This window comes from Salarias fasciatus, chromosome 12 (assembly GCF_902148845.1).
Source record: "Salarias fasciatus chromosome 12, fSalaFa1.1, whole genome shotgun sequence".
Classification (NCBI taxonomy): domain Eukaryota; kingdom Metazoa; phylum Chordata; class Actinopteri; order Blenniiformes; family Blenniidae; genus Salarias; species Salarias fasciatus.
Genome location: NC_043756.1, coordinates 9,851,854 through 9,877,406, shown reverse-complemented (window position 1 = coordinate 9,877,406; position 25,553 = coordinate 9,851,854). Strand labels below are relative to the sequence as shown.

Sequence of the window (25,553 nt, the reverse complement as noted above, 5' to 3'; positions counted from 1 at the left end):
CCACTTAAGGAGTGGAGACATGTCAGAATTAGAAACCACTATCATTATTCGCTGTTAAATAATACCCTGCATGGTATTATCAAAGGATTATAAGTAATGTAACCTGTATGGTCTGGCTAATGAGGGTTTTTAGAAGGACCGCGTTTCGCTGGAAAAATAGGGCTTGCAGCCTCTTTCACATGAGTCCAAGACAAAGACCTGCCTTTTTGCTGAATACTTCTTTTTCACAACCATTTTCAACTTTTCTGCAGAGCATTTGTTCTCCCAGTGTGGGAGGATGTGTCCTTCAAACAGTTGAAGCTACAATACAGCCACAGATAGTATTGCTGGTGTAAATAGCCAAGCTCTTCTCATGTTAGAGACTTTTAATTTAAACCAGATTCTGGAAGACCTTCCCTATTGCATTGTGCTTCTCCCCTTTTTCACCTTCTCTACATTCATTATCACCATTAAATGTAACTGACACTGTGCCTCTCACATGTGGTCTGTGCTCTATCCTCTCTGCCCCCTCCTGCAAGATCTTGCTCTGTGGAACTGTAAGCTTGTGATCTGATCAGGTCTACATAGTGAGGATTAGCTTCCCATCTGATATCAACTCTTCTTTTGCTCATGTAAGATAATTTAGATTTTCCTCTTAATCTTGTCAGTGACAGTGGTTGTTACGTGCACCCAAGAAAGACTTTGATAACATTCACATTCAAAATCTTGTGGCTTGTGTTTGGCTGAGTTTCTATAAAACACTTCAACACATTTTAGTCCATTGTGCACATACATCCCAACTTGATTTTTAGAGGGCTAAACTAATAAAATAGCTCCATAATGGCCTTTAAATTTCAACTTTTGCTGTTGTTGTTGTTTCCCGTAGTAATGAAAATAAACAGTTGCTTCAGTAAATTACAGTCTCATCATAAAGCCAATTTTAATTAAACCTTCTGGTGCAAAATACAGTGAAATAAAAAAAAAAACCCTCTCCAGTAATTTACATCATGCATGTCTATACAATTTCACCCTGATAGCATGGTTTGGAGGCTAATTTCCTCTTTCTCTGGTTCTCTGGTCTCATTGTTCTGTTTGCTACTCTTGACACGTGTTTTTTTTTTTTTATGTTTTTCTTTAAGGAAAATAAACATTTTCTTTTAAATGTTTACATTTTACTTGGTGGTTTAATGAGTCAGATTGGAGACTCTTGTGAGTCAGCGCGCCTTATGCTTGACACCCCTAAGAAGAGTTTCCTAGTTTAACTTGACGTTTTGGCGCCGCCTTGTGACTCGAACCCTATCCGAACAGGAGGAGGCGGAAGAGTCGTCAGCGATAACGTCATCACGTAAATATTCTGTAGACGTGGCGTGAGCTGAGTTTAGACTGCAGCTAGCACGGCGACAGGTAACGAAGCCGCGACAAGGTGAGAGCGAAAAGTAATCCCGTGGCAAGTATGAGAAATACCCAGGACAACTGACCGATCCGGGTCACTTCTTTCAGGTAAAGTCTTTTAACGATTCACCTGAACGATATAAACACCAAGTGTGACCAGTGAACAAACAACACAGCGCTGTAGCGTTAGCTTAGTAGCACTGTGGAGACGCTACTTAGCATTAGCCTAGCCTGGACTGGATTTATGTTTGCTGGTTTACTCAACTCATCAGCAGACCTAAGGGCGTGGATACTAAGCTTATTTAGTCACTTCAGGGCACGTCTGTGTTGTCAAAGTAACGGGATTCAATTTGAATTGTTGTGCTTTTCATGTATTCTGCGGTTTAGATCATAACTCTTTGGGCTTCTCAGCTTTGCTCAGTACACTTGCATAACTGCTGTGATAAGAGATGTTGTTTTACAGTATGTGATAAGATAACACACTGTGGGGAGCTGGGTGGACGGACAGTAAAGAGGCAGAAATTGTACGGTGATTTCTTTGTTTTAACTGTTTTGTGAGTGGTATAGCTTCTAAAAATATAAGATGAACTCCCAAAATTGCCGTTTACACTGTAATGTCATCATCCTGTAATTACTGTATAACATCCATTTACATCCTTTAGACTCCAGTCTGGATATTGTGTTATTTTGTGTAAACCAGCATCGATTAGTGAAGTAATAGATTGGTAAATCCATCACTAGTTGATAGTAAGCCATAATTACACAGCTCGTTCAGTTAACATTATGCATAATATTCATTTCTATTATACTGTCTGCTGTAATTATAACAGTAAACAACACTTCAAAAAAGAACTTAGTTTTATTCTCAGGGTCTGAACTGGTGGAAAAGCAACACTGCATTGACCTCCATATGTAGACAAAACTCAAACTCCTCAAGTTCAACAAGTTTCCTCAATATTGAGTAAGGTGTGTCCTGTTTGCCTGATATACACCCAATAATTACCATTTCGAACAAGTTTTCTTAATCTTCCTTTTGGCTGAGAAAATGCTTTACAAGTTTAAATCTCGGTTCTCAAATGTATCTTTTCTCCTCTCGTTACAGTAAAGAAAAATGTCCGGTAGAAGCCAGCACTATGGGTTTCAGTCGGCCACCCTGGTGCAGCCTGCCAACGGAGGTCATGCCTACCTGTTTGGGAACATCTCAGACAATGAACTGTCAGAGGAGGACGGAGAAAGCTATGAGCTGCGACCACGTGGCCGAGAAAGACTACGAAGGAGCACCTCCAGAGAGAGGATGGATGACATTATTTACCTTACTAGAGACATCCTGGAGGGTGACACACTGAACAGCATTTCCCTCCAGTACCATTGTTCAGTAAGTATTTCCTTCTTTTTATGGGCACCTTTGTCTTTCTACAATGCATTCCACATCAACATGCCTTAAAAATTGTGCATTTAGGGTAAGAAATAAGCAATGTGTTCATGAAGTGAAGATTATTCACCTTTGATCATAGCAGTTATGTTGCAGATATGTAAGAAAATGATTACAAAAATGTAGCTGGCTGAAAACAACTAGTATTAATCACAAAGAAACTTTAATTTCTGCTATAAATGACCAAAATCTGTGCCATAAAGGTGGACTTCACCCCCTTCAAAGTAACAAACTATTAACTTTACATCTCTCATATGATCTTTGCTGCATTTTCTAACCTTAGAGCACGTGTTGGTTTTACTCTAATCTATAATTATTCTCCTCCACCTTTTTAACAGGCAAAGCAATTATGTGTTCCTGTTGTAGACTATTATCAAAAATAGACTTAATATAAACCAACGTGTGGGCAGGTGATGGGGCACACATGGGAGGCAGCAGCAGCAGTTCTGTAGCAGTAGTCTTGGGTTTAGATGCATGCTGTGTTAAATGTTACTTTAGAATATTTGTGATCTTTGTGTTTTACCTACAGATTCACTCCTCAGAGGGGACACCCCTCAAGAGAAAAGATGATTCAGAATGTCTGAATGCTATTAGGAACGCGTTGAATTGAACAGCACTTATGCTATAATACTGATATTCTCCCTTTCTGTTGTGATTTTTTTTTTTTCAGGTGGCTGACATCAAGCGTGCCAACAACCTCTTGACAGAACAGGACTTCTTCGCTCTGCGTTCCATCAAGATCCCCGTGAGACGGTTCAGCGTCCTCACCGAGACCCACACTGCGAGCCCCCACAGATCCGCCGCTCCCACGGACACGAGACGGAATCCCCAGACCTCCCCGGCCGCGACCCTCCCCTCCGAGTGCTCCACGGACTCCTGTTCTTCCACCGACAGCGTGGAGGGATTCCTCCTGGAGAAGGACAAGGACATCGAGCGGCTGGTGAAGTCCACGGTGCCGTCTCGGACCGGCCTCAACGAGGTTGTGTCCTCCTTACAGCTGCAGCAACAGCAGCCGCTGCTGGAGACCGAGTATAAACCCCCCCAGAGGAAGGACCCTTACTACGGGGCAGACTGGGGCATGAGGTGGTGGACAGCTGTGGCCATCATGCTGGTCGTCGGGATCGTGACGCCCGTGTTTTATCTGCTGTACTACGAGGTTCTGGTCAAAGCCGACGTCAGCCATCATGGCGACACACCCAATTGACGCCAACGTGCAATAAGTTGTAGAACAACTCTGGACCTGAACACGTTGCTAATGGACATCAGCAGGGACACGAGTGGGTGAAACCAGAGTGTAACAAAAGAAAATAGCAGGTAATTATACTTAAAAAAACGCATCTGTTGCTAACTGGGAGATCTAATGAAACTGAGTAGATGTTCCTATTTTTGAGAATAAATTATATACTTACGACTGTGCAATCTGGAACAGTGAGGGAGAGGCATCGACTCAGACAATATGACTGCAATCATTCCTCTTGTCTGAGCGTTCACTTGCTTTTTTTTTGGCATCGGGCATTGACAGAGTGGGTCCAGCTGTTTCTATGAGACACTAGACATGTCTCGTAGACTTTTCTTGAACCGTTTCAACATTTCAGACTCCATGGATATACGTAGGCGGATTGAGATCTTGCGTTATCAGCTTTCAATAGGCTGCCCACAATTAAGCCAAGACTCGAGCTAAACATGCATTCCTCAGTTTTTTTTAATGATATATTAGTTGCCACAAACTTTAGTGAAACATTTGTTTGGATTTGATGCTATTTTGCTCAATTTTGTGCAGCTGCCACGTTAGTAATTGTTTCTTCCGGTTTTTTTTTTTTTTTTTTTTTTTTGGGGGGGGGTGCTACAGTTAATTAGAATTAATTTATTTTAAGACTGTAGTCTTCACTTATTGTCAGTATTGAGAGTTGAATCGTTTTCTGAATTTGCTTGAACCTGTCTTTGCTTTAGCTTGCCTTGAGAGCTGCATTTTCTTTTCAGAGTAACCTCTAAGAGCATGGTGAGAAAAAGGGAAATGCACACTATTCCCAGAATGACTCATACTTGTAAATATGTGAAATTTTTTGACTTTATTCAGACGTTTTAATTTTCATCACATCACTGTGTTCAGTTGAAATTTTATGACAGACGTGTTGTTGACAGTATGTGCCTTTCAACCTGTGGAAACTGACTGCAGGATGAAAACTAAATAAATATATTTTGAGTAAATTATAACCGGTCTGTACATAATCTTATTTACATTTTTTTCTTCAAAGAAAATTCATGTTAGAGTCACTCAAACAAAACGAAAATATCACTCTTCTAAAGAGCATTCCTCACTCATCTACAGTATCCGGATGACTTGAAGCTGTGTCAGTATGTGCCTTCGCCATCCATGTTATCGTCGCTGTCTGCGGCAAAGTCTTCACCGTTGTCGAAGTAGCTCTCGATGTAGTCGTTATCCTGAACAGAAACAAAAGGGAATTGTTGAAAAAAGGTCAAGGCCACACCGCAAATCATCACGTATAACCAATGCAGGCTGGATTCTATTTAAACAAACCTCCTCTAAATCCTCTTCGTCATATTCTTCCGCTTCAGGTTCTTCCTCATCCTCCTCCTTCTTTGGTTTCTTTTCAGCCTCATCGTCAGATTTTTCCTGGTTCGTGTCTTTCTTTTCTAATTCCTGGCACAATGAAGACAAAGTCCTTGAAGATTTTATATTTTCCGCTTTGCGTTAATGCCATCAGTAAAGAATATGATCAAATATCAGCAGAGAGAGAGAACAGCAGTTGAGAATGAGAATCTTACATCTAATTTGTTCAGCATCTCTGTTGTGTCTTTGCCCAACATCTTCGCCTTTTTCTTCTTTGCACCTGTTGTATGAAACCACTGTATTATCATTGTGACCCTTTGATCATATTGCACATGTAATGGAGTCAACCTACCTGCTTTAACGTGAGGTTTCTTCATTTGAGGCATTAATTCTTTCGGGAATAGGTTCCAGTCTATCAGATCAAATGTAGTATTTAGATTATTTTTCCATTTTTCACAGTTTGCTCAGATCCAATCACACTGTACTTCATAAATACCTGGAGTCCAGTCTTCATCTTCAATCTGTTTTTGCTTCAGGTACCTCTCTGTATATCTCTCCACCTCTGTTTCATTTAAAAACAAAACAGGAATTAAAATCCACTTCTTTCCATAATGGATGACTACTTTGAACAGGATCTCTGAAGTTGCCCATTTCAATTATTGTTAGCACAAATAATCTGACAACATCTAAAATAAGTTTACGCAGAGGGGAAACTACTCTCTTTTGTGGCTATACTGTATTTAAAACTATATTTTGTCCAAGAGGCCTGGAACAGCACACTCAAAGAACTTTGTTATTTTAACAAAGTTCCTTGAGTGTGTTGCTCCAGGCCAAATATGAAACCAGCTGTAACGCAATATGCTGCAATAAAGCTGCCTGCTTCCTTTTCATAGATTAGACATTAACTAAATCACCCAGTTCCTAAAAGCTGCACCATCTTCACTGACAGCAGCCAGTTCTGTTGCTGCAGCTTTTTGAGAACATGGCAGGTTTGTGATGTTCGGCTCCTTCGCTCACCGGCTTTATTGGGCGGAAATCTGATGTTGTGTGGTCGCTGCTGCATTGTTCCCCTCATCTCCTGCTTCAGGGCCAGCAGGTAGTTCTCCTCTTCGCCAACTTTCAGTGGAACTGGTTTGAAATCTGTGTTCTGAGGAAGAACAGATAACAATAACAACTGCAGCTTCTTTTTGAACGGACACACGTTTGCATTTGGTTACTGACAACACAAGGCAGCATATGCTGTAATGTTTATGGTAAAATAGTTGGCAGTAAAATGCAGAAGTAGCTCTCTCTATTTGGGGTCTGCACGTTCAGTTTATACAAGAGTTTTGTTGTATCCAAAAACCAAATGAAAATCCCATAATGCAAAACAATGTGTGTTGGTGGAACTAAATGTCTGGACTTGCTACATGCCATTACTCATTGCTCCAGTGTCCCATGACCCTGAAGTGGATAAGGGAATTTAAAAGATAGATGGATAATTTTAGGGACTTTAAAGATTTACTTAATCACTTTATACATTATTAATTGTTAAGAATGTATTTAAAAACACTCAAAACCTCATTGCAATTAAAGTTTGAGTTCAATTATTATTGTGGTAGGATTGAGATGTGCTCAAGAAAACAATCAGAGCCGAGTTGCTATTTCATTTCAAGTTATTCCGACCCTGATTTGCTGGTTTGCACAGAAACAATTAATTCAACCTTAACTGATAGATTTGTGTGTTTTGCACCAAAATATGTTCAGAAGAGGTTCTTAGAGTCTGTTTTCAATAATGATCATTTTACGTAGCACTTCCGAAACCGATGCTGACAAAGTATTTTACAACAGGAGCAACATAAAAATGACTAAAATATAAAAAAAAATCTATACTTCAGTAAAAGCAATAAAAAAAAAGTTACTGTCTAAACTTCACTCCAAACATTATGAAACATATACTTAAGTCACTCTTTAATTATGCATCAGTGAAAAGTTAACACACTCATCAAACTAACCTGAAAGATTGGAACTGTAAAGCACTTTGAGGTGATTTGTGGATTGGATATTTGGGAAAACATCTGTCGATGGCGCCAGAGGCAGGGCGTGCCAACAGGCAAACCACGTATTTGCCTGGGGCCCCGGCTTTTCGGGGCCCCGCTAGGTGCAAATTGTGTGCAAAAAAACTATTTGTTTTTTTCGATGTGCACGAATGGGGTGGGGGCCCGATGAATTTCTTGCTTTCTTGCCCCGAGGACCCTTGCCCCACCACTGGATGACGCTGCCATATTACCAATACAAAATGGCATACAAAAGTCGCAATCTATCCATTGTGTGCGTTTTTTTTTTTTTAACATCTATAATGTAAATGTCAAAAATCCTTCTAAATCTGTATTTTTGATTAAATTTAACCAGAGACGGAGCGTGGGTCTCAGTACAGAGGGGGCGGAGCATTCTCGACGGGCCCTTATGATACGTGTCAATCTCAGAGCGTCCGCTGTCCATGGTGCTGAAAAATCAGATTAAAAACTCACGGGCTAAATCTGTACCATCTTTGATACAGCTTAAATACAAAATGAACACAGCTGGTCTAAAATTACACAATCTATTCAGATAGATACAGACACAGCTATCTATATCTTTTGGAATTCACGTATATTAGGGAAAAAAAATAGACTCGGCGGTCTCTTATAGTAGAGAGCAACACAAGGCACATTCAAATAGGCAGGTGTTTAAGACCACAGCGTTCTGATAAAGATAATATTTTTGAAGGTTTCACTGACTCACCAATGGCTCCGATGTTTGGTTTTCGGTAGTACCGCTAGCGGCTAGCTTAGTGTTTAGCATACTGTTTAACTTCCCTCCAAAGAGTTCAGATCAAGTGCAAAGAGAAAACTCGTTCATGCCGCACAGCCAATCAGCGCTGGCTTACAGCTCTGATGCATTCATGGACAGTCGTAATGTAAGAATTGGCGAATTGGAGCCCACAATCATATGCGTATACCTTCTCGCACACACTGCACATTTTATTATAATAATTTATTTACGAGTAAATGTGAACACATCACACGAAAGAGGGCCCTATGACCTTATGGGCCCTGGGGCGACCGCCCCCTTGCCCCCACTCTGGCTCCGCTACAGCATTTAACCCAAACAATAACCCCGACCTCAATTTACAATCCATTATTTACTCAGAGCCATCATAAATCTGTCTATCACCCAAAAGTGCTGGACAAAAGTATTCTTAAATGTTACCATTATCATTGTTTTTGTTAATTACTATCATTATTATGACTTAAAGTTTAAAAAAAGATACATCACCTATTAAATATTTTTAACATTCAGAATTATAACATTCAAAATTATTAAGAATAAAAAAAAGGAGCCGACATGATTCTCCTCACATGTAAAATATTCGGAATTAACCTTTTTTTTTTTAATTATGAGGGCAAATAACTTCTAACTTTTTTTAATGAATATTTTTACAATTCAAAACAAACTTTCATCAAAAGCCAAGTCTATATCTACTTTTCATGTGTAAATTACAACTATTTTCATTTATTCACACTATTAACAGTAGCTACCACTGGATCAAATCACTCCCTTTCTGAATTGTTCAGTGTTTCCAGGTACATTTGCCAGACTGAAATGTGATAAGTCATGGTGGACTCTGCAATGTGAGTGAGCAGTCTGCACTTACTGGAAACAGCGGATTGGGCCCCACCCTGGCTTCTGGCATGCTGCCCCTGCTGATGCCCAGAGCCTCGATGTTGAAGGTGAACGCGGCCACTCCGCGACCCTTACCTGCCATGGCTGCAGCCCCCGTCTGCACCTGCAACACACAGTCCGCATGCGGTCAGCCGGCCTCTCCGCCAAACACGTGTTGACGCGACATGTTGCCTCGTTCCCCCAGCTGTTTTAGTGTGACACTGCCAGCTGGTTTGCGGCACTGAAAAGTTGCGTTCAGAGGCGCAGCTCCACGTGTAATAAGTTGTAATACTCACTAAAAGGACTGTTTGTAAATTGTTCCTAAAGTGGAGATGCTACAGTCATAAAAGTCTGTCAAGCTGGTGTTCAGCTTTTGTTGAGATTTCTTGTCTCTCAGCCGCAACCAGTGTTGTCTACTGTCGACCGACACATAAACTTAATCCTTAAATCTACATAACGCGGCTAAACAGCGTGGAGATTTAAAAGTGTTTGCTAACACTGGTTAGAGATTCTCAGCGTGTGTAAATGTGGCTTTAACTAGTCCTGCCCCCACGTGACGTCACGAAAGGCGTGGCTTACGTACAGCCAATAGTAATGCCGTTTGGACTGACGTAATTCTGCGGTCTGTCCAATGAGCGCGCTCGCCTGCTGCATGGGTGTGTCCGCTCCCGCCACCATTAACGTCAATGAAAACAGACCAGCGCTAGCTTCGAGGGCCAGTCGCACCTGCACCAACCCCGCTCGAGCTTACCTGGACGCGTGCATGAAGTGGGATGTCTGCAGCCGACTGGTACGCTCACAAATCTCTCGGAGACGGACTCTTCTGGATCCAGGAGCGGTTTTATCAGTCCGAGAACCGCGCTAACATCTGGCTGCTCCGCGGCACGCACCAGGACGTGGTGATAGACACGGGTCTGGGCTTGAGGAGCTTACCTGACTACATCGACTCCAAGGGCCTGCTGGGCAAAGACCCGCAGAGGAAGAACCCGCTGCTGGCCATCGCCACCCACGCCCACTTCGACCATTCGGGCGGCCTGCATCAGTTCCAACAGGTGGGCGTCCACAGCGCGGAGGTCGATGCCCTGGCCAACGGAGACAATTTCGAGACGGTCACCTGGCTCAGCGACAGGGAGATAGCCGAGGCTCCCAGTCCGGGATGGAGGGCCAGACACTACAAAGTCAAGGCTGTGCAGCCCACTCACATCCTGCAGGAGGGTACGTATGGGCTGGGGCACCTGCAGGAGGAATGAGGGGTTAAGGAATGCATATCTGGTCAATTTGAGGTCATGAGGTCCAGACATGGGTTCAGTGGGTTTGATGGACTCAGAACCAGTTGAACCCAGTTGCTGTGGTTGGCACTTTAAACGTTATACAATCGCATCAGAGTCAGACATCAGCAGAAGAGCATTTCACTGCACAATAGAGTTGGCAGGAGACCAAAAAGGACTTGCTCACACACACACACACACACACACACACACACACACACACACACACACACACACACACACACACACACACACACACACACTCATGCTGACTTCTATTTGTGTTTTTGTGTTAAAGGCACTGGGCAGAAACAATGATCTCTACAAATCCTACCAACACTGCTGATATGACAAAGGATGCTCTTTTTTTTCCAAATGTGGGGCCACAGTTTGAGGATTGTGCTTATACAGATGTCAGTGTCTTATTACATAACACAAGATGGGCTTGGCAGAGGGTTCATTCATCAAAGAGAGTCCACTATTGGGAAACTGTGTTGGTAATTTGAAAGAAAATCAGTTTTCAGTGGCAGCTGCGGTGCTCATTTGTCATGTCTGTTTGCAGAGCTGTTCTATTTTAAGGGTTGTGCAGAAGACTTCGGTGGATTCTGTTACTTCAAAGACAGAAAGAAGAAAGTAGAGCTGCTGGCTGCAGACTTAGCAAAAGCATCCCGCTGTATAGAGCAATATTAATAGGACATCCACAGTACTGATGGAAAAAGCACAGCTACATTTGCAATTTTTGCATTTCCTCATCTCTTGAACATGTTACCTTTGCACACATTTGAAAAATAAAAAGTAATGAGCTAAATCATTGTCTAATATATATAAATCCCAACACACTGAGCAGATTGAAAGAATCATTCCCTATAACCCTTGCCAGAGTTGTATGCTCTGAGGTGAAGCATAAAGTAGTTTAAATCAGCAGATGTAGTGGTTACTTGAACGGAGCATCTTCGGATGTTGGTGAAATCCAAAATTTACTCTTGTCTTCATTTCAATTTTAAGATCTTAATTTCTCACTAACACAATTATACGCAGTAGGACATGCAGTGAAATGTGCCGAGCATCTGTTCCAGATATGAAGACAACAATAATAATAACATGGATAAGGATTAAAACACACACAATATATCTATGTCGATTGAGAGTTTGACGCTGTTGGTCATTATACTCACTTATTCTGCTGTGTCAGAGGCTCTGCTGCAGTGCAGATGGAATATCTCACCGCCTGGTGTGTCAGCATTACACATGTCACATTGTGCAGCCGATACCGGTTCTGAACCAAATCAATGGCATTTTGACTGTTTCAATTCCTGCACAACACAGTGATATTAATGTAGCAACAGCTTGGCTTTAAATGCTCTGAAAAGCAACGTGAATATAAACGTAACACTTGGTATTTGTTGAATGTGAGCCTGAGGTGATGTTATTATCTCAAACTGTGTGTTTCCTCTCTAGGTGATGTGATCAACCTGGGCGATCGGCAGCTGACGGTGCTTCACATGCCAGGTCACTCCCGGGGGAGCATTTGCCTCCACGACCGCGACAATAAGCTGCTCTTCAGTGGAGACGTTGTGTATGACGGCGCCATGATCGACTGGCTGCCCTACAGTCACGTCAGTGACTACATTAGCAGCTGCGAGCGTCTGGTGGGCCTGGTGGACAGCGAGCAGGTATTTACTCTCTCTTCTTTCAGATAAGTAGATTTTTCTAATCATATAAAACAGTTTGGAAGATATCAGATTTTTTTGTTGTTTTTTTTCCCAATTTTGTGGAGGGGGAAAAAAAATAGTGAAAGAACACGGCACCATGCAGCACAGGGAAAAAGATTTGTAAACGGCACACAGAAGAGCCCCCGAGCTGAACCCGGACTCCACTCCAGAGTGGAGAGATTGCTCGCCGCTGCATCGCTGTGCAGGCCTCAAGAAAAACACGTCGTTTCATATTAATCTTCATCTGGAGATGTACTGTCTGACGGCAGATACCACAGTGGCGTAGCAGTCAGCACTTTATCCTCATAGCAAGAATATCCCAGATTCATGTCCAGAGACGTGTATTTAAAGCTGATAGAGAACCTGTGGTGTGGTTATGAGGCTCTGTTTGCAAATAGATAAACAGACAATAGATATATATGTATATAACCTCATTAAGACACTGACTGGTTGTAATATCTCCTCACCAGGTGGATCAAGTCCTCCCGGGGCACTACAACACCTTCGGGGCGAAGCGGCTCCATCGCCTTGCGACCTCCTACATAAGCAGAGCTGAAACATGCCCCGCAAAGTTCTCCACGTTCGCCTGGAGCACGCTGGCCGGCGTGGCGCTGCGGGCATTTAACCCACGGAGTGCCTGCTAGTGACAGGGGAAGCACATGTGCACAAGGAAAGATGTTTAAGTATGGAGCACATGAAAGAGTGTAAGGTGTGGAAGTATCCTTCTTTCATATGTAACTTATTGTAACACTACTTATTCACTTATGTAATCCAACAGAAATCCCGAAATTGCCAAACTTTGTGTAAAATGACCCTACTGGGTTACATAAGTCAATAATCAGCATCATATCAAGTATACTATATGAAGTATTTAGAAGTGTAATTCTGTTATATTCTAATGAGTATGTATATGTGGTTCTCAATATGATTAGATGTATGTTTTTATATTTTAAGCAGATGTGAATTTACAATAGCACAACAATGGTACAACTCTGCACTACGAACAGAACGCAGGGAGCTGTGGGTTCCTCTCTGAGACATGTGAAACAGTCTTAATGGCCATAGCATTTCTCTATGCATATTACAATGCTCAGTGAAGACCCGGTGTGGACTACCTCCTTTGTTTGTAAGAGTGCTTTGTACTATTGACTAATCTACGGCTTTGCTATCAAAAACATTGACAATAAAGTCTCTGTTTTACCCGTCTGCAGCGAGTCCAACCCTTTCTTCTGCAGCAAAAAACTGCTGCAGCAACTAAATGGACTTGCTCCTGCATTCACATAAGTGGAGAGCTCCGCTGGGATTCGTTTCAGGAGAGGGAAACAATACAGGAACAAATCTGATCCACCCCAGGACTGAAATGTAGAGTACTTAAAGTACTTTCCTGCTCTGATGGAAGGCACTCCCTGCATGAAAAGGTGCTTCTGGTAATGCAGACAGGGAGAAAAACAATCAGACTTTGACTGTACATCATCAGAAATCCTGTATTCTTCAAAGCTATAGAATTCCAGGAACTTGTGTTCAAGTTAAATTTTAATTTTCCTCTCATCACAGATCCTTTAATAATGCAACACTCACCGTAAGGAAATATGAGTTCAGCTTAAAAAGCACATGATCTAAAATATTTATAGCAGATAATATTTCATGTAGACTTGGCAGACATAGATGTGAAAGAAATGAGCCCGCTGTGAATTGATAAAACTTTTATTATAATTAATGTTATATTATTTAAACATGAGATTTCCACATTTCTCATTTTATGTTCGCCTTCTGGGACGGCGCCCATGCCGAACGCAAAGCCTGCCCACACGCAAAAAAACTCCTGGAAGGTTATAACATTCAATGTTATCTATTCGGAACCGTTACAGATCTGCACATCATTTGTTACACATTATGAGACCTGGGTATCAATACAGGCTGCAATTTATAAGAAAATCAATATAACAAAAGACAAATAGGTTTATTCATTAACTTATAAAAATTAATTTACAGTAACAAATGCTGTTATTTAAGCATTTGACAGGTGTTTGTAAAAATAATTGAGTTGTAAGTATTAACAGGGCGAATGTTTCAGAAAAAAAAAACAAGTTTTACTGCACTGACAAGGGACACTGACTCTTCTGACACTGGTTTATTCTATCAGTTGGATAATGTACATAGCTCAAACAGATGGCAGTGTAAACAAATCTAATTTACTCAGTGGCTATTTTGAAAGTCAGAATTATTTCCAAATTCGAACCAAATTCTATGAGTTTTGGCTAATACCACCTTTATGTGAGGACCCTTGACTTTTATTTAGAAGCCTGTCAATTGTGTGTGTGTGTGTGTGTGTGTGTGTGTGTGTGTGTGTGTGTGTGTGTGTGTGTGTGTGTATATACGTGTGTACAAGTGAGGGTAAAGACTAAAGCTGATGTTTCACCCTGAAAAGATCACAGTCACCACCAATACCGTCAGTGTGAACGACTGCATTAGGCCGAGCATTCACCGGTTTCAATGTCAAAATGATCTCGAGTAGTTAAAACAATTTAACTGTAAGTCAAATCATGCATAAAAACACAACGGTGCATAGTTGTTTTAGGAGACCCATAAAGATCAAGTCTTATGTCAGTGATGGGGTAAATACACTGAAACGGTTGTCACAGTACAGGCCACAAACAGCTCTTCTTGAATGTTCATTTTGCCCTCATGCTTACTGGCCTCCATAGCATTAACACTGCAAACCTTTAGCATATAATAACATGAAACATCCAGTCAGACTACGGCTAGTGCATTAACAGAGATGACCAGAGAACAATGTTTGAGTGGTAGAGAGACCTGACGCAGATGGGAAAAGAAGAAGAAGAAGAAAAAACCCTTTTCCAGTTTGAAACGTTGATGCACAGAGTAGACCATGTGTGTCTGAACATGACAATAGCTCAAAGCGCTATTTTCTCCCAAGCAGCATGAACCGTAATTTCTCAACGTGAGCAGAGTACCTCCCATATGGTCTGAAACCATCTTCAAATCTGTGGCAACCTAAAAAAAAAAGAATTGCAGACTCCTGCAGTGATTGTCACCTTTCCTTGTGTGGTAAAAGACATTCCAGTTTTGCCCCCAGGAGGGTCTTCCATGTTCACTCTCCACCAGAGGCGGGCTACAGGCACCCCCGCCGGGTTTTCTCATGAGGCCCAGCAGATTGGCTGAGTTGGGTTCGTGTGTGTTAAGCCAGTTAAACCGTGGTTTAATGAGCGCCGCTGCCTTCGGGCGAGCAGAAACCGTCTGTGAGGAAGCGCGCTCACACCTGACTTTGAAGCCAGTTGCGAGGATCGAGTCTGGCCCTGAGGTTCCTGAGGCTGCGTCGAGCCGGGGAGGGTCTGGAGAAGGGGGCCCCCTCGGACGACTCGGGGCTGTGGCTGCCCTCGCTGTTGCTGGAGCTGCTGCTGGAGGTGGAGCTGGAGCAGGAGAGCGTGGTTTGCGTGCTGTGCTGCGAGCGAGACGCGATGGGGAGAGGGGCGAGCAGCGACGGAGCGGGAGGCTGGCAGGAGCACTGGAAGGTCCCTCCTCCGTAACTCCTCCCCCGGAGGGTGCTGAGCTTGGCGTCCAGCGAGAGAGTGCGTGGCCTCAGGCGGGACGGCGAGGACGAGAGCAGGGAGAAGTTTGAGGCCGGCTCGGGCCAGCCGTGGCGGTGCGAGCAGGGACTGGTGCTGCAGTGGCTGTCGCTGTCCGAGGTCAGGCTGGCGTCCGAGGACAGCAGACCCAACTGGGGGCATCGGCGAGGGCTGGCGGGGCTGCGGGGCAGTCGGGGAGGGGTGCAGGGGCTGTGACCACACGGCCGAGAGGTACAGTGACGAGGGCGGCCGGCGCTTTTGGTACTGTTCTCCTCAAACACAGACATCCAGGTGGGAGAGGTGCCCAGCTGGCTGCGGAGCTCCAGCTCCTGCATCCTCCGAGCCAGGATGTCCGACACAGTGCTGCTCAGGTCATCAGACGACTCAATAACTGCAGGAAAGGAGCAGCGAAAATCATCATTACACTGCTGGAGAGCCATTCCAACTCTTATTTATTTGTTCTTAAATGAATAATTATCTCATTTCTGTTCTCATGAGATGATTTGGGAATTTCCTAAAGCACTACTGTATGATCTGCGGACGCCTCACTGAGCCCGTCAAGCCTCAGATACCGGGCACGGTGATCATAACAAGCCAGTCAAAAAATGGAGTCTGATGCATTTGTTACCAAAGTCGTTCGAAAGATTTAATCTGCATCTGAAAATGACGAGCTGGAGGAGGAGCAGGCAGAACTGGAGCGAACCCAGCGAGGCGGGATATCACGTAACGAGGAAAGGTCTGACAAGTTAAGTTAAGTCGCATTGTTAGGCGCACGCATGCTAGAGTGTCCTTGTGTCCACCCGTACAGGCCACGTCCAGTTAGGGAGGAAAAAATGGCACAAGGCCTTAGATTTTGATTTTTTTTTTCGTTAGAACTGATGCATTATCAGAGTTTTTACTATTCAAGTGTTTCAAAAATTTAGTGTACTTACATTTTGCCAAAATGATCAGACTCCCACACACATTGTACCTTAATGTTGCATATTTATGAGGCCCACACATACAGAGAAAATATTCTAATAGTTTGCAGAATTAAACTATTATGAAGCTAAGAGTAGATCCTGAACTTCTGTTTTTCTATCCAGAGTGGATCATTTAGCTCTGTAAAGCACCTGCTCCTGTTACTTCACCTGTCGTTGTAATAGGACGAGAGCAGAGCGCGAATCTCAGCAGACACAGCGTTATCCTGCAGCAGGAGACCCTCGCAGGAGGGTGTGGCAAGAGGGGCTGCCAGGGGAGGGTTAGGAAAACCAAGACGGGAGTTGGAAAGGGAAAAAAAGAGAACAAAGGGTGGCGTGGAAAAGGGAGTGTGCGACGGGCCGGGTTCAGTTATTGTGTGTTTTGTCGGTGAAAAAGCCAAAATCAACAAAATTAACAACAGAATTAATGAAACGGTGTGGGGAAAAAAAAACAGGTTCATTCGAGGATGGAAATAATTGAAAGTTGATGAAAAGTGTGTTGATCGTGGAAAATATGTTATTAGAGCAGGAAATGAAGAGGGGTAAAATTAAAAATGCCACAAAAAAAAAAAAAGATGGAGTGAGGAAACAAGGAGAATTGAAAAGGGTAAAGAGGAACAGAGAAACAGAAGACAGTCAGCGTGTCAGGCGTAAGACTCAATCTATCTACAGTGCAGAGGAGTAAAGCAGAGCGTGAGTTTCAGATATCAGAGAGCAAAATGTAATTGTGACAGCTTCTTTCATGCACATGCACCCAAGAAACTACAGTTACAATTCCCATGCACACCCGAGCAGTGATCTTGTTTGGTTCACTACAGTAATAACAGTGGGCAGATCATGTGATAGAATTAGAGAGGAAGCTCACCCATCTCGTGGTAAAGGGATCCCTGCTTCGGCGTGGCAGGAGCCGGTTTCCTCGGCGAAGGAAGTTCAATTTTCATTAAGTCGTCACAGCAGTGCTTCCACTGGCCTGCATGCAGGAGACAGACGGTCAGCAACCCAAGCAGGAGATGAGGAATATATCATCTGCTGTGTGTGTGTGTGTGTGTGTGTGTGTGTATGTGTGTGTGTGTGTGTACCCCCGAGAGCAGGACTTTCTAGCTGATGTGAGTCCGGCTAAAAATAATCAACAGCCTCTGCACTGACCAGCATGCATCTGCTCCATATTGTGAGAAATATTCTCCATGTACCCTATAGCAAAACTAGTGTGTGATAATTGAAGCCTGTATTGTAACTTCTTAGATGAGGAAGCTTAAAAAAGAATTACTTTCATTTAAACAAATGGTGTTTTAAACAAGTCACAATTCCATAAATCATGATATTTGAGCTATTAGAATTGAGATAAATGTTAAAAGTGGATGTCAACAGTCAGGAAAACTTTTTGAAAATGAAAATTTAACTGGTTGAAGCATGATTTCATGCATTTCTCTGTTGGCCCAGTTGGATGTTGAGAGTGAGTGAGTACGGTGTTGCAGACTGAACATTTGCACTCTGGCGCAGACCAAAACTGCAGCAGTGAGACCGGCCTGAAGCGGTGCCCTCCGTGCAGCTCCAGTCAATCTCTGCTGCAGCACGAGGAGCTGCAGCAAACTGCTTCATGTGCTGCACAGAGTGGAGTGGGAAATGTCCCCGTACTCCGACGAATCAAGCATTTTTGGACACGTATGAACAAACATGGTGAGAGAGAATTCTGGAGCCAAACTCAGATTTCATTCGTCAGTGCTATTTGCTCTGATAGTGCCAGAAACACGCAACTGTCAGCAACGCCACGTTTATCGACACCTCATTGAGAACGGCCGAACAAAAGCCAGAAAACTTTGTGTGGACTGCATCAGACTGCACAATGCATTCACTCAATGGGGAGCTACAGCGCAGAAAGGCATAAATTACCAGGGTTTTCCGAGATGCACTACATTGCTCAGTCGTCATGGAAACACGATGCACGGACAATTCCACCAGCTCAGTGACCCTCACCAACTACAATATACAAAATTTACATTTTTGGCCCATACCAAGAGTGCACCGCGCCTCTCAGAATAACAATCACTCACTCATGTCATAGAAATGTTGCCAGAACGCCTCCATCCAGCGGTGAGTGTCCTCCCGGCTGTCCGTGGTCAGCGTGTGAGTGACCTCCTCTCCGCCGTACTGATTGCTGATACAGATATTCTGAACTTTACTGTGAGGGTCCTTTTCGGATGCACGTATCCTGGTCTCCTGAAACACAGGGATGATTAAAAAAAAACAAAGATTTTAAAAATACAACCATCTGCCACAAAATGAACAATATCACACACCAAGTTGCAATTCCAGCAATTGTAACTCTCGATTCCCTCTTGAAAAAAAAAAAACTCATTAATAAAAGCCACCAATTAGTCCTCTTACAAACCATTTCCCTTCTGCAATTATCCAACAAAAGAGAAACACTCCCAATTCCCACCTCCTCGCTCGGCTTCATGTGTGGCCAGGGCTAAGTATGACAACTAGGTGGTAGTGTTGCTCCATGTGTTCAGAAATGTCTCTCTCTCTCACTCTCTCTCTCTTCTTCCACTTGATTAAAGCCAGACAACTGACTAACAACAGATCATGCAGACGTGATCAGACCAACTGAGGTGAGATGTGCACCGAGGATCCAAACTGCAGAATGAGTCACTTTGGAGAAAAACAGGACGCCACAAAATCAGGCGAATCTCAGACCCAAGAAACAGGATGATGGAGGACACGATCTTTTCCACTCTTTCTGATCATTTATGACACAATGAGAAACCAAACACACCTGGTGGGATTTATGCAGCCAACTAAATGAAAACAATAATCTCATAGTTTTGACCAATGTGCATTCATTTGATGTTTTTACTTTGGATTCAAACTCGGCAACACTGCAATTTGGAGTCACTTCAACTGACGATTGGTTTGAATGCTGTTGAAAAAACCAGAACAGAAAGTTGTTGTTTGCTCTCGACTTCTGAGCAGCTGCCTTGCCAAAGGGCAAACAGTTACTCAGGAAAAAAAAAAAAAAAAAGACATCTAGTTTCAAGCATCAAAGTCAACCAGTTGGATTGAGTGTGAAACTGGCAGCGATCCACAATCGCAGTTCCTCTCCATCTCTTCTGCTGGAGCCTCGGGTGAAACTAGGAATACACAGCTCGGGGTTCTGGATATCAGAATCAACATCACACACCTGCACACTGCTAGAGACAGTATCTGTATTTTCTTCAAACGTGACTCCTCTGCTGACCTTGTTGATGCCAATGGTGAAAGCTGGCTGAACGCTGGCATCCACATCTTCTTGTTGGTGATAACAGGAAAGGCTTGTACCTTTGAGGATGGCATAGACTTTTGTCCAACTCTGAGGGTCACCTCCACACTGCTGCAAGGTAAAAAAACAAAAAAACGACAGAGTGGGGAAAAAAAAACCAGTGAGGTGCCATCATGAGAGGAGGAGAAAAAGATGAATCAGGAGAAAGGCCAAAAACTAGTGTAATTAGGAGGAAAACAACACACAACACATCAGTGATGCATGGACGACTGCCAGCTTACCTTAACTTTCAAACATCCACTCATCATCTGTTGGGTCATACAGTGGGGCTGAGCTGCGAGGCGGCAACACACACTGCCATAGAGAGGCAGCCAGTACGAACACTCCTCTACACGGAGAGAGCGCCAAAATAAACAACATACATAAATAAAAGTTATTCTACACAAAGAATTCACACACAAGCGTGTGTATATGTGTGTGTGTGCTTCCATGCATATGAACACACACTTCATCCCAAATTCACACAGCGCTCCTTTAACACGCCAAACAAGGCGCGCGGGTGTAAAAGACTGGCAGCTGCAGGGAGTGTCATGAAGTACGGCAATGAAACTTTACAGCAGGCTGAAGGGCCAATGAATAAAACACTAGGGGCCTGTCTGTCTGAGGGGTCCGGGCCCTTGTTAGCCCACATCATTACGGCTTTACACAGCAGTCACCTCACTAGCACAGCCTTTATTACTGCGTGACCTTGACAATGGCTGTCTGTCAGCGAACATGTGAGGAACGAGACGGGGGGAGGAGGAGGGGGAGGACATGCCCCGTGCACCAGCTTAAAGGAAACTATTAGAATGCAAGGAGGGGAGTGAGACAGTGATGAGCAAGAGGACAGAAACCAGACAGATGGCTGATTTTGGCAGGAGAAAGCGGAAAGGTGGCGAGCACACGGGCTGACGGAGGCTGCCACTCACCGTTGCCTGAGATGGTGAGGTCATGCGTGCGAAAGCTGTCCTGGACGTGCGACAGCGTCAGGGTGGTGTGAGCTAAGAGGTGGTACTTGGGGCCTCTGTCGACACACAAGCAGGCAGAAATCGTATTCACCGTTGGAGGATCTCCATAAATGAGCCCACCTGTTCTCTCCATTCTCCCGCCAGTCATTCTCGACATTGTTATTCTAAATCCAACTTACGGGACGGAGGGAACTGGCAGCAGGAGAGGGGCTGCCCCTCCGTTGCTGACGGGACTGCAGGGCCCGGGCTCCATGGCCGCACGGAGCTTTTTCCCAGCGGACCGGCCCAGCGACGAGCTCAGCTTGCTGGCCAGTTTCCTGGGCGTGCTCCCTGCAGAGTAGTCGTCCTCTGAACAACAGCTATACAGCTCGACACGCAGCTCAAAGCCTGGCCCGGCTTCATTACTGCAACACAGCACACACAACAGAGTTTCACTAAACAGCAGACATAATAATTTGTTCAGTTACATTAATTTTTACCTATGACAACAAATGCAGACACACTAAAACCTTTTATTTTGTTACATCAGAGAATCATCTGCTCCCTCCTCACCTTCTCTACTGTTACGAATGGTAAATGGATTTCACTTATATAGCACTTTTCCACTGCTTGAGCAGCACCCAAAGCGCTTTACACTGCTAATCACATTCACTCATTCACACACACACACACCCATAGAGGAGGCTGCCAGGCTATTTGGGGGGTAAGCGTCTTGCTCAAGGCCACTTCAACATGTGTAGGGAGAGTGGAGATTGAACCTGAAACCTTCCGACTGAGAGACAATCACCCCATATCAACCATCTCCATGATCTTCTTCATCATCCTTTGTCCGAATTATTCACTCTCCCTCCTCTCTCCATATCTGAGCCATCTAAACCTCTTCATCCTCACCTCCACGTTACCCCTTCTTAGCTCTCCCTCTGATCTGTTCATTAATAATTCTTTTCATTATGCTCACTCCCAATGAAAATGTCAGTGTCTTTATCTCTGCCAGCTCCTGCTCAGCCTCCTGTCTTTTCACCAGTGCCACAAAATCTAAACCAAGCATCAAAGCAGGTGTCACTTCCCTCTTAAAATGTATTACTTTGCATATAATCATAGTGAGATCAACTTGCACAGACAGCTGAAGTTTTCCATATTCTCTGTATTTTGCGACAGAATACTTTTAAACTCTCTTGATATTTGTATCGATATGGCTCTAAAACTTGCAGATTATAAGGCTGTCTGGTTATTGTGATTATCCGATTGTCACTTACAAGACGATGGCGTTGTCAAAGCAAATATCAGTGAGTGTCCGATCGACTATCACCATGTCCGTGTCGAAAATCTCTCCTCCGAGCTGCAGCAGGCAGAAAACTGCACACCGATGGAGCTCTGCAAAGGACAACGACAATGAAAAGGGGATAATAAAAGGGATACACAACTCTGGCGAGGACTTTCAGCAGCATTCAGTTACAAACTGTTACAAACTTATTTTCACCTTTAAAGAAGCTTCACCATCAAGCAAGACGGTACAAGTTTTAACAATGTGTTGAAGCCAGAGGCCTGAGAGGCCGAGCGACCCGAGCAGACGAGATCTGACAGAGGATCGGCTCCTTCACCTGCCTGACGAGCACTTCTGCTGCTGTTAGTTTCAGTTCGATGACCAGCAGCGCTAACAGCTCCTGGGAGGCGCTGGGAGGAGGGTTGTTATTGAAAACTGAGGTGCAGCTGTCTTTAATGTCACAGTTGGAACAGAAACGCTTGACAGCTCCAGAACTTCCCCTTTGTGCAGGTTGCGGATCAGCTACATGCACAGCGCAGTGATGACAAACAGCAAACACACCTTTTGTGCCATAATAACAGTGAGAAATGTGTGTAGAGAATAACCCCCTGGGTAAAACACGGCGGTTTCTAATAGTTTATTTGTCTTTCTTTGTATTTCTCTCCCTCAGGTTTAGGAGTTTTTTTTTTGTCAATTTCCAAGAAAAATCAGGTTGATAGCGAACTAATAGTGTTTTTTTTAATTATTATTTAAGGCTCATACACACCAAATGTTCATAACTCACACAGATCAGCTCAACAATGTTTGATAAAAAAAAAACAAAGACTAGACATGTGAGATAGAAACATACTTTATTACTCCCTGCCTCCTGGGCTCAGTTTACATCTCGGTGTGCTTAATGACCTTGACTAACAGCCTCATCAGGATTTGTTAAGAGCCTACTACCTGTCTCTTGAGTTCATTTATATGCACAGGTCATGCAGATTAATTCTGTTGGAGCTGCCAGGGGAAAGACTGAGCACTGAGACAATTACAATGACTGAATGGGGGGTTAGCCCACACTGACTTTATGGAGAGGAGGTGGCGCAGTCACCAGTATCTGTTCAAAAAAATAAATTAAAAAAAAAGTGCTGTATTTTAAGTGCACAGTTGAATTATGAAATGTGATAAAGAGGCCCAAGTCACAAGAGAGGAGACTGGATAGGTCCTTCGATTCAAACCACATTTCATTTGTTTTCTCTTAAAGTATTCTCCGCTGCGCTAATATTGACCCAGTTCAGTGTCGGCATGCTTAAGCGTCTCGGAGCCAAGCCTGAGCAAAGCCAGCGAGCCTGCACAGTAGGTCAGGCTGTGCTGCCAGGAGTTCCTCATGTCTAAAAAAAAAAAAAAAAAAAAAAAAAACACACCGCAGTACAGAGATAAATGTTGAAGCAGCAACAGATCGTAAAACTCAGCAACAGGAACTGTTGCAGACGTATCAGAAAGTAGGGAGAGATGTCATCCTGTCTGCGCAGCTCAGCGGGAGTCTCTACAGTGAACATATTTTGTAAAATATGATTCAAAGAGTCCTGTCAGCATTTCACCCTGAAGCGAGCGATAAAAGGTGATTCTTGTTCGACAGCCAGGAGGAATCCCGCACCCACCCCTGCGAACATCATCCCTAAATGAGCCGTTTCACAACCGTGTAAAGCCGCAGTCCACTTCCCTCAGGAGCCGATCATTAAGAAGTCCTACATGCATAAATCATTCATAATCATCCACAGTGAATTCCTTCACATGGGCGGCTTCTCACCTCCTTTGTTCTTGAAGTACTCTGTGTCTTTCCACATGAGGGGGATTCGAAGATCTGTAATGACAAGAGACGGGGGATTAAACCAGAAAAATGTAATTAGCTTCACTGTCTCCATGGCAGAAATATTCACACCCATTTACAGAATGTGTGTGTGTGCATGTAGCGCGCTCGCCACCTGGACAGCAGATCTGCTGCAGTTGTGGCCCCTTGAACTGACAATGCATACAACACACTTGCTACTAGTTTCACCGCTCATTAATATTAATTCCATCACTTTCGCCGTCTTCTAAAACCTGATAAAGTAATTGTAGGAATTTGCATGTGTTGACTTGCTCCCGGAGGTGTTTCCAGAATGGTGGGTCAACAAGTTCACTGCGCTCAGCAGAGAGGAAATAAAGCATCACGATTGGAGCCCGCACAGGATTGGCATAACATAAAATCCTCATAAACACTAAAGGTATACCATTTTCAAGAACAAATAACTTGCCAGAGATCGCCACTTTTCCTTTACAGGGGAGTCTGTCGTCCATCGGCCCCGCGTCCGACGATCGGCGCGTGACCTTCTGCATGACCTGAGCCTCCTTCATCTTCTGCAGCTCCGACATGTAGGCCATGATGCGAGTGCTGCAAGTCTGCAGGCTCTTGGCCGCCTCCAGAGCCTGGTCTCTCTGCGAGCAGGCCGCCAGCAGCTTGCAGGCTCCATCGCGCATCCGGATCTCGTGGTCAATCTTCTTCTGAATGTCACTGTCCTGCAAGGATAAAGAGCGGTGGGGAAAGATAAGAAGAGAGGCCTTTGAGGGGAAAATGAAGCTTAAACCGAGGGTAATGAAAGACTTATCAGTGCCGATTGCAAAAAAAAAAAGGAATTATTTGGAAAGGTAAGGCAAGGCAGACGAGAGTCTCAATTTTCTAACATCTTATCTGAAGCAGAGTGTGTTTGAGCCAAATTAAAGAGAATCACAAGGTCAGAAAAGCCAACTACAAACAATAATTCAGCAGAGAATTATATCTGGGCTGCACAGTGTTGAAGTAGTCCGCTCTCCTGCCTCACAGTGAGAATTTGAGGAGCACCTGCAGGTCTGATATCTTGCTCTGGGCGACTCTGACAGACGCTTGTGGCAAGATGGGTAATGGTTAGCTCTCTGGACACAGTCCGATTATCCCAGACTTTGGTGCATTGATGGATTGGTTTTCTCTAGATTCTCCAAGTTTCCTTCATTAGTGTGACTGAGAAATCACTGTGCAGCGCTCTGCGGTGTGTGTGTGTGTAGCCTTTTGCCCTCTTACAGACAAGTCAACAGCTCCGCCGAGCAGACACGTAGATGTTGAATCATTTAGTGCAAGCTTACTTACTCACCACGCACACTCACACACACACACAGCAGCGCAGCTCGCGTTTTAATAAAGAATGAAGCTGTCAAACACTGAACATTCGAAGCCCAAATGAGAAGGCCCAGACACACTAATGTACACAGTCAGACTTAACAATTTCCAAACGATGTCCCCTTTCGCAAAAACATCTCTCAAAGGAAAAAAGGAAAGAAGAAGAAAAAAAAACTCAACAACTCTCAGACTGAATTTGACCTGGCTTATCTGGGGCGACCAAGACGACCCAGCCTTGATTAAAAAGCACTTTCACAGGGCTG

At 43.8% G+C, this 25,553-nt stretch overlaps 4 protein-coding genes across 7 annotated transcripts in view; 2 read left to right on the top strand and 2 right to left on the bottom strand.

Annotated features, from left to right (window-relative positions):
• The first annotated feature begins 1,346 nt into the window (after window positions 1-1,346).
• lysmd3 (LysM, putative peptidoglycan-binding, domain containing 3) lies at window positions 1,347-5,014 on the top strand. The gene is made up of 3 exons (XM_030105572.1): window positions 1,347-1,479; window positions 2,474-2,746; window positions 3,474-5,014. Exons 2-3 carry the CDS (start codon window positions 2,483-2,485, stop codon window positions 4,005-4,007), a joined length of 798 nt encoding a protein of 265 aa, XP_029961432.1. The 5' UTR covers window positions 1,347-1,479; window positions 2,474-2,482; the 3' UTR covers window positions 4,008-5,014.
• On the bottom strand, window positions 5,011-9,558 carry polr3g (polymerase (RNA) III (DNA directed) polypeptide G). The gene is made up of 8 exons (XM_030105573.1): window positions 9,356-9,558; window positions 9,052-9,183; window positions 6,393-6,522; window positions 5,872-5,937; window positions 5,728-5,787; window positions 5,591-5,655; window positions 5,343-5,465; window positions 5,011-5,245 (listed from the first exon to the last, which is right to left on the bottom strand). Exons 2-8 carry the CDS (start codon window positions 9,160-9,162, stop codon window positions 5,156-5,158), a joined length of 645 nt encoding a protein of 214 aa, XP_029961433.1. The 5' UTR covers window positions 9,163-9,183; window positions 9,356-9,558; the 3' UTR covers window positions 5,011-5,155.
• Window positions 9,559-9,726: 168 nt separating this feature from the next.
• Window positions 9,727-13,245, top strand: mblac2 (metallo-beta-lactamase domain containing 2). The gene is made up of 3 exons (XM_030105656.1): window positions 9,727-10,274; window positions 11,786-12,000; window positions 12,510-13,245. The coding sequence occupies exons 1-3, from the start codon at window positions 9,833-9,835 to the stop codon at window positions 12,681-12,683; spliced, it is 831 nt and encodes a 276-aa protein (XP_029961516.1). The 5' UTR covers window positions 9,727-9,832; the 3' UTR covers window positions 12,684-13,245.
• A 1,113-nt stretch (window positions 13,246-14,358) lies between these two features.
• rtkna (rhotekin a) overlaps window positions 14,359-25,553 on the bottom strand; it is a 59,837-nt gene continuing 48,642 nt past the window's right edge. For 2 of the 4 annotated variants that reach the window (XM_030104388.1, XM_030104389.1), the window contains exons 2-11: window positions 24,395-24,656; window positions 23,908-23,961; window positions 22,108-22,225; window positions 21,031-21,255; window positions 20,813-20,907; window positions 20,126-20,232; window positions 19,824-19,955; window positions 18,637-18,802; window positions 17,451-17,555; window positions 15,314-16,017 (exon numbers count right to left, since the gene is read on the bottom strand). In XM_030104388.1, coding sequence (XP_029960248.1) covers window positions 15,314-16,017; window positions 17,451-17,555; window positions 18,637-18,802; window positions 19,824-19,955; window positions 20,126-20,232; window positions 20,813-20,907; window positions 21,031-21,255; window positions 22,108-22,225; window positions 23,908-23,961; window positions 24,395-24,656 — 1,968 coding nt within the window. Of the gene's footprint in view, window positions 16,018-16,756; window positions 16,854-17,450; window positions 17,556-18,636; window positions 18,803-19,823; window positions 19,956-20,125; window positions 20,233-20,812; window positions 20,908-21,030; window positions 21,256-22,107; window positions 22,226-23,907; window positions 23,962-24,394; window positions 24,657-25,553 lie in introns of all 4 variants that reach the window. The other 2 variants (XM_030104390.1, XM_030104387.1) reach the window with 2 other exon arrangements.

What these genes read in the sequence shown, in the direction of transcription:
- mblac2 (XM_030105656.1), top strand. Translation starts at nt 9,833, where the DNA reads ATGTCTGCAGCCGACTGGTACGCTCACAAATCTCTCGGAGACGGACTC. An exon ending in CACTCACATCCTGCAGGAGG is followed by an intron (nt 10,275 to 11,785) that starts GTACGTATGGGC and finishes TTTCCTCTCTAG; the next exon opens with GTGATGTGATCAACCTGGGC. An exon ending in GCCTGGTGGACAGCGAGCAG is followed by an intron (nt 12,001 to 12,509) that starts GTATTTACTCTC and finishes TCTCCTCACCAG; the next exon opens with GTGGATCAAGTCCTCCCGGG.
- lysmd3 (XM_030105572.1), top strand. Translation starts at nt 2,483, where the DNA reads ATGTCCGGTAGAAGCCAGCACTATGGGTTTCAGTCGGCCACCCTGGTG. An exon ending in CCCTCCAGTACCATTGTTCA is followed by an intron (nt 2,747 to 3,473) that starts GTAAGTATTTCC and finishes TTTTTTTTTCAG; the next exon opens with GTGGCTGACATCAAGCGTGC.
- polr3g (XM_030105573.1), bottom strand. Translation starts at nt 9,162, where the DNA reads ATGGCAGGTAAGGGTCGCGGAGTGGCCGCGTTCACCTTCAACATCGAG. An exon ending in GGCCCAATCCGCTGTTTCCA is followed by an intron (nt 6,523 to 9,051) that starts GTAAGTGCAGAC and finishes GTTCTTCCTCAG; the next exon opens with AACACAGATTTCAAACCAGT. An exon ending in GAAACCTCACGTTAAAGCAG is followed by an intron (nt 5,656 to 5,727) that starts GTAGGTTGACTC and finishes TTCATACAACAG; the next exon opens with GTGCAAAGAAGAAAAAGGCG.